The 11,514-nt window shown below is 26.8% G+C and overlaps 1 protein-coding gene across 1 annotated transcript in view; it reads left to right on the top strand.

Moving 5' to 3' along the window:
- Window positions 1-11,514, top strand: part of LOC111621672 (protein TANC2-like) — a 124,328-nt gene that overhangs the window by 110,407 nt on the left and 2,407 nt on the right. The window contains exons 16-23 of the mRNA XM_023363879.1: window positions 1,247-1,483; window positions 1,661-1,840; window positions 1,923-2,250; window positions 3,204-3,283; window positions 4,493-4,729; window positions 4,907-5,086; window positions 5,169-5,294; window positions 9,876-9,976. Of these exons, the coding sequence (XP_023219647.1) occupies window positions 1,247-1,483; window positions 1,661-1,840; window positions 1,923-2,250; window positions 3,204-3,283; window positions 4,493-4,729; window positions 4,907-5,086; window positions 5,169-5,294; window positions 9,876-9,976 (1,469 nt within the window). The remainder of the gene's footprint in view (window positions 1-1,246; window positions 1,484-1,660; window positions 1,841-1,922; window positions 2,251-3,203; window positions 3,284-4,492; window positions 4,730-4,906; window positions 5,087-5,168; window positions 5,295-9,875; window positions 9,977-11,514) is intronic.

Here is an 11,514-nt window from a genome sequence, read left to right as displayed (position 1 = left end):
ATATATATATTTGAAGTATATTTGCTCTATCCAATTTGTTTCTTAAATCGGTTCAGCATTAGATTTAAAAAAAAAAAACCGATTACTTTGCTGAAATGCTAGATATATTTGGAAAACGTTAATAATGTTTGAGTTGAAAAAGATGTTTTCAGGTAGCGCTGCGAACACGCAAACAAGATTTGCAATGTTTGTAGCGCCACCTGAAACATATTAAGTTTACTGTATAAAATCGTTTGTAGCAGCGCCATCTAAAGTATTGTATATTTTTATTTAACAAAATATTTATTTATTTTTCTCTGTTTTGGTTTTGTTTGTTTGTTTTGAATGAATGAAAAAATAACCAAAGAAGATTTTTTTCTTTTAATTCATGAGTGATTTTTCATTGTAATATAAATTAATATTGTTTAAGATTATATTTATTGAAATATATAAACTTTTAAAGAAATCGCTCTGTAATAAGTGATTTTTTTAAGTTTTAACGTGATATTTTTTTAAATATTTTTTTATATTATGTAATTCTAACTCTAATAAAACTTCGATTTAAGAGTGGTATCATTTTATACTACTTATCTGAAAATATTTTCTAATGATTTATTTACAGTAATAGATTCTGTATTTAATTTATAAATAAAGAAGCTCAATAATTATTATTACTTTTTAAAGTTTCTTATTATATATTACAAAGTATTATATTTCTTTAATTGCATTTTTTTCTAGAACATTATAACTAAAAAAAAAAAGACTTCTTGCTTAAACTGCTTTGAGGTATCACCTCTTGGTATTTCTGACATAGTTCTTGAATTTGAATGTTATATTATGCATTTAATAAAAAATTAAACTTTATAATGCACAATGAATATACAAGATGACCTAAAAGTCAGTTAACCGAAATATATATTATAAGCCGATTAAAGCCGGTTTATAACAGCGAAGCGACTGTAGCTTGTTTCAATCAGTTTAAACTGATTATATATATATTATTCAACTTACTTTTGGTCTAATTTGTATTTAGAACAACGAAAAACATTAATAAACGAATTATATAGTAATATTTTAAGAAGAAAAATTGAGTTAAATAACATTTTAATTAGCAATTTTTCGTGAGAAAAACCAGACAAGTTTTAAAATTATTATACTGTTCAAATTCAATTTCTGAAATAAATATTACGTTGTTGTATATCTGCTTTCTTTTACTTTAATACTGGCTCTCGTTAACGTTAATTTAATTTTTTAATTCAATTTTTAGGTTAGCCGTCTGTTGTTGTTAGCTGGTGCTAATCCAGACTATCGTACCAGTTACCTTGATAATGCCCCTTTACTTTGCTTCGCCGCTCACGAGGGTTATATCGAAATGGTGACGTCATTGCTCGAATTCGGTGCTGATGTCAATGCTTCAACTGATGCTGGAATGAGTTCACTTTCTTTAGCAAGCAGACGTGGCCATTTAGAAATCGTTAGGCAAATGGTCACATGGGGTGCAAAGGTAGATGTTTATTCATTTATAAAAACACACACGAATGTATTACACAACTCTATTGTAATAAATCATTGTGTAGTAAAAGCAATATTGATTATTTTTATCAATAAACTCTTCAAAAATTTATAAATATTACGTTAATTATTTACGAACCATTAAATGATGAATTAACTTTATTTTCAGATAAATCAAACGGATAATAATGGACAATGTCCATTAGTTCACGCGTCACTAAATGGATATCTTGATATAGTTAGTTATTTAATTCAGTACGACTGGCCTCCTGACAATAAAGATGATCCAGGTCTAGCCAGGGCTGCTCAGCAATCTTTAGTAGCCGCTTCTAGGCGTGGTCACGTTACAGTAAGTAATTCAGCTAAGAGTTGAACCTTACAAATGTACTATCGATCGCTTGAATCATCATGTATTTTTTCTTTCTCTCCAGGTTTGCGAATTCCTTTTAGACATGGCTGAAGTAGATGTTAATTCAACAGACGATCTAACTGGTCAAACTCCATTAACAGCTGCGTGCTCAGCCGGCCACAGTAATATCTGCGAAGTGCTAATCCAAAGAGGTGCTACTTTATCAGCTCTCAATCGACAGAGAGAACCTCCACTTGTCTGTGCTGTGGTTGATGGTGATTGGAAAGTTGCAAAATTGCTTTTAACTCATGAGGGATCACTTGAATTGTCAGATGGACAAGGAAGGACTCCTTTAATGTTTGCAGCAATGAAAGGTCATATGGGGGTATTGGAATTGCTTCTTTCTAAAGGTAATTCCATAAAATTACATAAAAAATGTATTATAATTAGTAAAAATATGTACTTATATTCATATTCGGTAATTTCATCAAATCAATGCTTTTCCCATGTTGCTTTATTAAAGTAAAACCATTGAAAAATGATGATCTTGACCAATCTAATCATCATCTAAATAAATTAATCTTATATTTAATTATAAATCCTATAAATTTTAAAAATATGCACACTGGTTTGTTTAGATAAATTGCTTTTTTGCCCGTTACACTTCCAAAAATAGAAATGAAGAAAAAAAATATATATATATTTGTTGCTGAAAATATATATATATATATTTTCAGCAACAAATTAAAATAGATATACTTCGTGGTAACAATTTCTACAAATGCTTTCTAAAATAGAAAAACTTCAAACTTATAAAAATGAAATTTATTACATGGTAAAAAGGATACGAAACGAAATTTGCGATCCTAGACTATGTACTAAATTTAGTTTATCTTGTTTTTTTTTTTGTCCATTTGCTATCGTAGATATTATGAAATTATGCGTGAAAGCAAATGTAGAATCTTGTTTACAAAAAAAAGTTTATTGCATAAATATATAAACTCCCAACTCGCATTCTTTGTATTGACCAGAGAAAATAAAATCGAAGATATATTTTCCTCCAACAACTTTTGATAAAATGTATTTATTCTGTTATCAAAATAATGCCATTCGTTAACCCATAGTATCTTGAACGATACAAATGTACATTCTGTACATTATGTTTAATCATTATAATATCGCTAAACTTTAATTATATAGGGATTAGTTAACCGAAAATGGTTATGAACGACAACACACAACTGTCTGAAACCAGTTTTAAGTTAGTAAAAATATTATATATCTAGGTTAACTGACTTTTTGACCACTCTGTATATATATAACTGTTAACATGAAATTATATTTTATATATTATTTTTGTCAGGAGCATCTACAAATAGCACGGATAAGGATGGTCTGACAGCTTTATGTTGGGCGTGCAAAAAAGGACAGTCTATCCAATTTGTTTATTAAATCGGTTCAGCATTAGATTTAAAAAAAAAACCGATTACTTTGCTGCTGAAATGCTAGATATATTTGGAAAACGTTAATAATGTTTGAGTTGAAAAAGATGTTTTCAGGTAGCGCTGCGAACACGCAAACAAGATTTGCAATGTTTGTAGCGCCACCTGAAACATATTAAGTTTACTGTATAAAATCGTTTGTAGCAGCGCCATCTAAAGTATTGTATATTTTTATTTAACAAAATATTTATTTATTTTTCTCTGTTTTGGTTTTGTTTGTTTGTTTTGAATGAATGAAAAAATAACCAAAGAAGATTTTTTTCTTTTAATTCATGAGTGATTTTTCATTGTAATATAAATTAATATTGTTTAAGATTATATTTATTGAAATATATAAACTTTTAAAGAAATCGCTCTGTAATAAGTGATTTTTTTAAGTTTTAACGTGATATTTTTTTAAATATTTTTTTATATTATGTAATTCTAACTCTAATAAAACTTCGATTTAAGAGTGGTATCATTTTATACTACTTATCTGAAAATATTTTCTAATGATTTATTTACAGTAATAGATTCTGTATTTAATTTATAAATAAAGAAGCTCAATAATTATTATTACTTTTTAAAGTTTCTTATTATATATTACAAAGTATTATATTTCTTTAATTGCATTTTTTTCTAGAACATTATAACTAAAAAAAAAAGACTTCTTGCTTAAACTGCTTTGAGGTATCACCTCTTGGTATTTCTGACATAGTTCTTGAATTTGAATGTTATATTATGCATTTAATAAAAAATTAAACTTTATAATGCACAATGAATATACAAGATGACCTAAAAGTCAGTTAACCGAAATATATATTATAAGCCGATTAAAGCCGGTTTATAACAGCGAAGCGACTGTAGCTTGTTTCAATCAGTTTAAACTGATTATATATATATTATTCAACTTACTTTTGGTCTAATTTGTATTTAGAACAACGAAAAACATTAATAAACGAATTATATAGTAATATTTTAAGAAGAAAAATTGAGTTAAATAACATTTTAATTAGCAATTTTTCGTGAGAAAAACCAGACAAGTTTTAAAATTATTATACTGTTCAAATTCAATTTCTGAAATAAATATTACGTTGTTGTATATCTGCTTTCTTTTACTTTAATACTGGCTCTCGTTAACGTTAATTTAATTTTTTAATTCAATTTTTAGGTTAGCCGTCTGTTGTTGTTAGCTGGTGCTAATCCAGACTATCGTACCAGTTACCTTGATAATGCCCCTTTACTTTGCTTCGCCGCTCACGAGGGTTATATCGAAATGGTGACGTCATTGCTCGAATTCGGTGCTGATGTCAATGCTTCAACTGATGCTGGAATGAGTTCACTTTCTTTAGCAAGCAGACGTGGCCATTTAGAAATCGTTAGGCAAATGGTCACATGGGGTGCAAAGGTAGATGTTTATTCATTTATAAAAACACACACGAATGTATTACACAACTCTATTGTAATAAATCATTGTGTAGTAAAAGCAATATTGATTATTTTTATCAATAAACTCTTCAAAAATTTATAAATATTACGTTAATTATTTACGAACCATTAAATGATGAATTAACTTTATTTTCAGATAAATCAAACGGATAATAATGGACAATGTCCATTAGTTCACGCGTCACTAAATGGATATCTTGATATAGTTAGTTATTTAATTCAGTACGACTGGCCTCTTGACAATAAAGATGATCCAGGTCTAGCCAGGGCTGCTCAGCAATCTTTAGTAGCCGCTTCTAGGCGTGGTCACGTTACAGTAAGTAATTCAGCTAAGAGTTGAACCTTACAAATGTACTATCGATCGCTTGAATCATCATGTATTTTTTCTTTCTCTCCAGGTTTGCGAATTCCTTTTAGACATGGCTGAAGTAGATGTTAATTCAACAGACGATCTAACTGGTCAAACTCCATTAACAGCTGCGTGCTCAGCCGGCCACAGTAATATCTNATTAAAATTTTTTTTTGTTATTTTATTTTATTTTTATTTTATTTACATGGTAACGAATTTGTATATTCTTTTCAATTCCTTTAAACTCAATTGTAAACGAAATCTAATTTACTATTGTTTCTTTTAGATAAAAATAGATTACATTGCTGATTTTTGTATAAAAAGTAGCCTGATTGATAAAATTGTTTTCGTATTTTATTAGATTTAGTTGACAATTTTGTTATTGATGTTGAATCGAAGGATTGCTTGATAAAATATTATTAAAACAAGACATAAAAATACGCCATTTTCCTTCCTATAACATATAAAAATTGTACGCAAATTCTCAAGTATTTCGAATGAAGACAGGCATGTATAGGCCTATATATATCATGTATTTTTATAAAGGAAGGACGACAGGATGTTAGTAATTTCATATTCTCTTTGTTAATTTACATAGAAATTACCGAGAAAGTAACTTAAAAAAGAAAATTTAATTTAATTTTTATTAGTAAAAAATAAAATTCTTGGAAAGGAAGATAAATCTGATACGATATTGAATGAGATAAATGATGTTATCTCTTCATAGCAGGTGTTTTTTTTCCTTTCTTTCTAGAATTTATTCCTTTCGTGTAAACACGATTTTCGTTTATTTAATTGTTTTAATTTATTTAATACAGCTAATATTAATGTATATAGGTTATACACGATTGTTAATTAATGATTTATTAGGCTGGTAGACTCTTTATAATTAGTTTAATGAGAGTTAAAAAGCTATAAATGATAACTTTCGTTAAGACATGTTTATGCATAATTTATAGTCTTTCTCTCTCACTAATTTTGAAATTTTGATTTAAATATTTTTATTAGGACCTAAACAAAAAAATTCGTTTGTTAGCTTAATATTAATAATGCATTTATTACTTTTTTTAATATAAATTATTGTTAAAATTTAGTCTAACTCCACGTTCTCTGTTACGTTATTGATCATTACTATTTTCTTTTAATTATAACAGTGAAGGAGAGAAACGTCATTTATCATCTAATTTTCGATCGTTACGTTAGAATATAAGAAAAATTTCAATTGGTTATTTATTGGAGGTAATTGAGGTAATAAAAAAAAAGCCATAAAATTCCTATAAATCTTAATTGACGTAATGAAAATGATGTTATTACTTTACTTAACACCCATTGAAAAATTGGAAGCTAATTATTACGAATTAATTCTTGAAAAATTCCAAAAATTATGAAAATTTTCCTTTTAATTTTATTAGAAAATTATTAATAATAAACATTAATAAGTATTAATAAATATATTCAAGAATTAGGTTTACATCTTTAAGGAGTTGTATGACTTACTGATTAGGAAACAATTGAATGAAGAATAAAATAAAAAGTTATTTAATGCTTTTACAAAATAAAATTTGATTAATTTGTATATTTTCTCACTGTTTATTTTATTTTTAAACTAAATTGTATCTAAACAATTGATGCAGTTATAACTGTATCATTTATCAATACTTAAATCTAAAGTAGATTCTCTGCTAGATCTGTTGTTATTATAGGGCTATATTATAATTTTCACATTTATTTTATGCTACTAAAACAAGATATCTTTGAATATTTTCTTATTAAAATGTAACTCATATTTATATAAGTCATACAGATAAATTAGATTTGTTTATATTTAAAAATTTTTCGAAGAAGTAAAATTTTTTTTTCTTGCATATTTTCTAGAATATTGATTTCTTTTTTTTCCTGTTGTATATTTATAATATTTAATTTTCAGCTTAGGATGTTGTAAGAGGGGAATATTGATTTGTTTAAGATTAGCGTGTACACAAAGAAAACCGAGTAATTTGTAGTTGAAGGACAGAAAGGAACGATTTATCTTTAGAAAAGTTTACCTTATAGCTGGGTCCTACTTGTATTGTTTCACCTGTTAATGTTGTTGGGAGAAAGTATTGGATGGAGATGTTTTTAGTTCCGTGTCATCACGCCAGATGGTGTGTTCACGTCATTTGGATGTTGAGGTCCATGAACGTGACTCGAATCTATATATTTGTTTATCTTCAAGTTATTTTGAGATATATTTAATATTTTTAAAAGATTTTTCTTTCTCGCTAATTTATACACATTTCCCTATTTAGAAAGAGAGAGATTTTTCTGTCATGCAAACTTTAAATTTATTTACAATCAATCAATTCTAATAGCTGTAGACCATTTATTCGTAACAATTATCTAATTTCACGATCTCCTACTGTTAATTATATAGTACTTACATAATATTTGATGCAAGAATTATCGAAAAGTTTTTTTAAATTTGTAGAAAATATAAACAAATGTTTCTTCTTAATACATTTATTTTATTTATTTATTTCCATTAGTTTCTTGTAATTCAAATGGGAGTTTGTTGTATGTGATATTTTCACGCAAATTCAGGTGATTTTTAAATTTCTAACGAACTTTATAATGCAAATAACATTAACACGAGCGGATGAAATACCATTACGGTAATAACAGTGTTTGGGTGGGGCCATTTACTGTCACATCTCTCAATCAACGACATTTAATGACAGATCATTAACAGCCAGCTACAAAAGTATGTAAATGACAAATTTAGAAACACGTACAAGTAATCAATAACATCAATTATAGTTAAATAATTACTAATCTCTCAAATCCTAGTTTACCTTCTCTCTGGAATTATAGATGCTATCTTAACAGAATTTCATGTTAAATTTCTATGTAGGCTTATTAATTAGTTCTTAATGAATCATTAAATAGTTTAACCTTTTCAGATTAATAAATCAAAACTTGTCTGTTTGTTCGAATTTTAAATGCAACGAAAATGATTTTTATTCTCAAGAAAATTCGGGTGGCATTTAGTAAAATTGTGGACAATTTATTGTATTTACTCGAATAATATATCTATTCTTGTTCATATAAATAAATAATTGAAATATTATGTTTTATTGATGTTGTAAGGCCACACGCAAAGTTTCGACGAAAATTAGCTGATTAAATTTATTTTTTTTAAATCCCATCGAAATTAGAATTTCAATTAAAAATGGTCGCTTAAGTGAAATAAATTGAATATTTCAGATGTAAAATACACAATAAATTCATTTATTTAACACTAGCTATCTCCAATTGCTCGGTCTTTTGAAGGTGGTAATAAAAACAATGGTCTTAGGTCAATAAATGAACATTTTAGTTAGAGTATTTACAATAATGAAACTTCAAAACACAAAAAATTGCTCGGGCTTTAGTGGTGGTTGGGTGACCCCCATAGTATTTTTTTATAAGGTGTTAAAGATTATTCTTGCCAAGTTTGGGACGGATACGTTGAACAGTATAGAACTTTTTACCTAAAATATAGCGGCGCGTATAGCTTCATGGAGCCCAGGAAAATTGAATTAGGGACCCCATGTTGACTTCAGGAACATTTTTCTTCAGGGAAAAATTTTGGGATAGCTTCGTTCGTTTTTTTAACACGATCTCCAGCAGGTTAAGTTCTGCCTTGCGCCAGTGCACCTTGAACCACACCGTTAATCTAGGTCCCAGCTTTAAAATTTGATATTTTTACTACAGTAATGAGTTTATAAAAGATTAGATTTCTGGAGGTCCCAGGCAATTGCTCGTTTTGCCCATAGGATAATATGCCACTATTAACATACATATTTGGACTTTAGATATTGTAGATAAACAATTCCCTTCGCACATATCCTACATTTTGTTTTGTTTACGTCTTAAGAATATTTATTCATAACTTTAAAATTCATAAAGAAATCATGCTTTAATATTATTCAATATATTCCAGACTATCTCTATGAAGGATTTAATACATTTGTTGCACTTTTATATATATATATAACTAGTATCATTTTCTTTATCCATTTACATATTATCTTGCTTCTTTATATAGTCATAAAATTATTTTCGTACTTCAAATAACATTTCTTAGCACTTATTCTAATTACTTTCCCCTTTATGTGGATCTATTGATTTTTTTAATTGGTCAATGAATATTCATTGTCGTTCAGTACACATCATGATACTGTTTAATGTCATTGAATGTAATACAATGTTAAAGTGTTCTTTTGGGAAATTCAACGACCTTTGATAGTTTTTATAGTAGTAGTTAAATATGCTAAAGACGTGCTTTTTTTCATTAATAGCCCTGATGTATTTTTTCCTAAATTTTTTTATTTTTTTGAAATTATATTATAAACTATAGAAAATTAAATTTTATATTCATTAAAACGATTTAGAAAATATAAATTTAATTTTAATATAAGACCAGTTTTAAGTAATGCTACATTTCCTTCTTAATTCGTAATATTAATCCATTTAAATACTATAAAATTGAATAAAAACCTATACAGATACTAGACTTTAAAGTAGATTTGTGGTTTAAATTAATTTTTTACTATTTTAATAATAATAAATTACCCGAGACTTAAAGGATTTTCTTAACTAAGATCGAAAATTTTAAGCTTATTTCAACATTAAATTTCTTAATATAATAAATGCAATTATATTCGTTATAAAACTTTGAGTATATGGAATGATATTAAATTAAATTTTGAATATTAATTCTTATTTTAATTTTTAGGATTATACAACTGCCATAGATGCTGCTGATCAGGCGATACAGATAAAACCGAAATCTTGGGAAGGATATTATGTTCGTGCTAGAGCCACAAGTGATAGCGGGTAAGCATTAAAAAATTTAATATTTTAAATAAATCATTTAATATAATACATGTTTAATTATTTCATTTAGTTTTAATAATAAACCTATAACTAAGAAATTTTTGCCAAATCTACAAGGAAAAAAAAATATCCTAAATAAATCTAAAACAATCTTAATTAAAATTCTAGATATTTTTTTTTTTCTTATTCAAATAATTCATTATTAAAATGTTAATGTTTTTGTCATAATTTTAACAGAGTAAAGTATGCATTAAAATATTTTTATTCCGTTTTAATTCCTAAATCCTTTTTCAAGGTTATTACGTTAACCTATTTTTATCATTAAAATCAATATATGTTGTATATAATTCATTAGGGCATATTTGGAAAATGTTTCCTTCTCTGTGGATTTATTTGTACTTATTAAAAGTTGAAATATTAAAAATTAAATCTACAAAATTAGTTTTTATTTTTCTTATGCATGATTAGAATTTAAAATTAACACTTCAATAACGCTACAAAATTTAAAGTAATAATTTTTAATTATTTTATTATAAAATGTTAGAAGGATTTTAAAGCTGAAGGAATAATTTTAAAGGGATTTACACATTTTTCACAAATATATAAATTTATTTCTTATGATTGTTGTAATCTGGGCCTTCGAGAGCTTATATGGAACTCTTTAACCTTTTGTTTTTTTTTCTTTTTTTGAATAAATGAAATATGTAGAATGTTTTTTAATTAATAAAAAGTAGCCTCAAAGTGTTTTAACGGTATTTTTAATAACAGAAATTTTATAAGCGTAGGAATAATTATAGGTCCTATCCCTGCTCCTTTCTCGATGACCCTGGTCATAACCACTGTTAAAACGAGTAATTATTTATTGTAACATCGTGACAATGCTTTCAATTTTAATAGTGTCATGCCCCTGTACATCATACTTTTCCTGTTAATAATAGTCATGACGGTCATCTAACTCCGTCCAGGGGAAAACTTTAGAACTGTAATAACTTAACTTTCGCTGCAAATTGGAAGTTCATTTATAGTTAATCGGGGCCTCCTATCCCTAAGCTTTTCATATCTGGCCTCTATTTTCTTCTATGTGTCTTTGTTCTCGAGATTAAGGAAGGACAGACAAGCGGACGAACGTGGGAATTTATTTTTAAAAATTCCAGCTCAATAGATAATATATTAAATGTAACAATGATAATTTTTTAAAAAATATTACTTAAATACTTAATAAAGTTTGAATTCAAACCTACACTTTAAATAAGTAATAAAATATTTTACTAAGTTATCTTTTAAAATCGACAGTTTTAAATTCTTTTACATGTAAATTATTGCATTTGTCTAATTTATGTCCAATATTAGGATAATTTAATGTATGAATAATTCAAAAAAATAAATTACTTCATGTAATCTAACGCTAGTTCTTGGTATTATTTTCGAAGCTAGTTTTATCGTAAATCGTGCATGGACTGTATTTACGTCACAAGAACGGAATAATAGTAGGTTTATGTAATCAATACCAGACTTTTATTGTAGGAAAGTGTTTAAGA

This window comes from Centruroides sculpturatus, unplaced genomic scaffold (genome assembly GCF_000671375.1).
Source record: "Centruroides sculpturatus isolate CEXI.00-Female unplaced genomic scaffold, Cexi_2.0 scaffold35, whole genome shotgun sequence".
NCBI classification, from domain to species: Eukaryota; Metazoa; Arthropoda; class Arachnida; order Scorpiones; family Buthidae; genus Centruroides; species Centruroides sculpturatus.
This window is presented reverse-complemented; position numbering and strand designations above follow the sequence as displayed.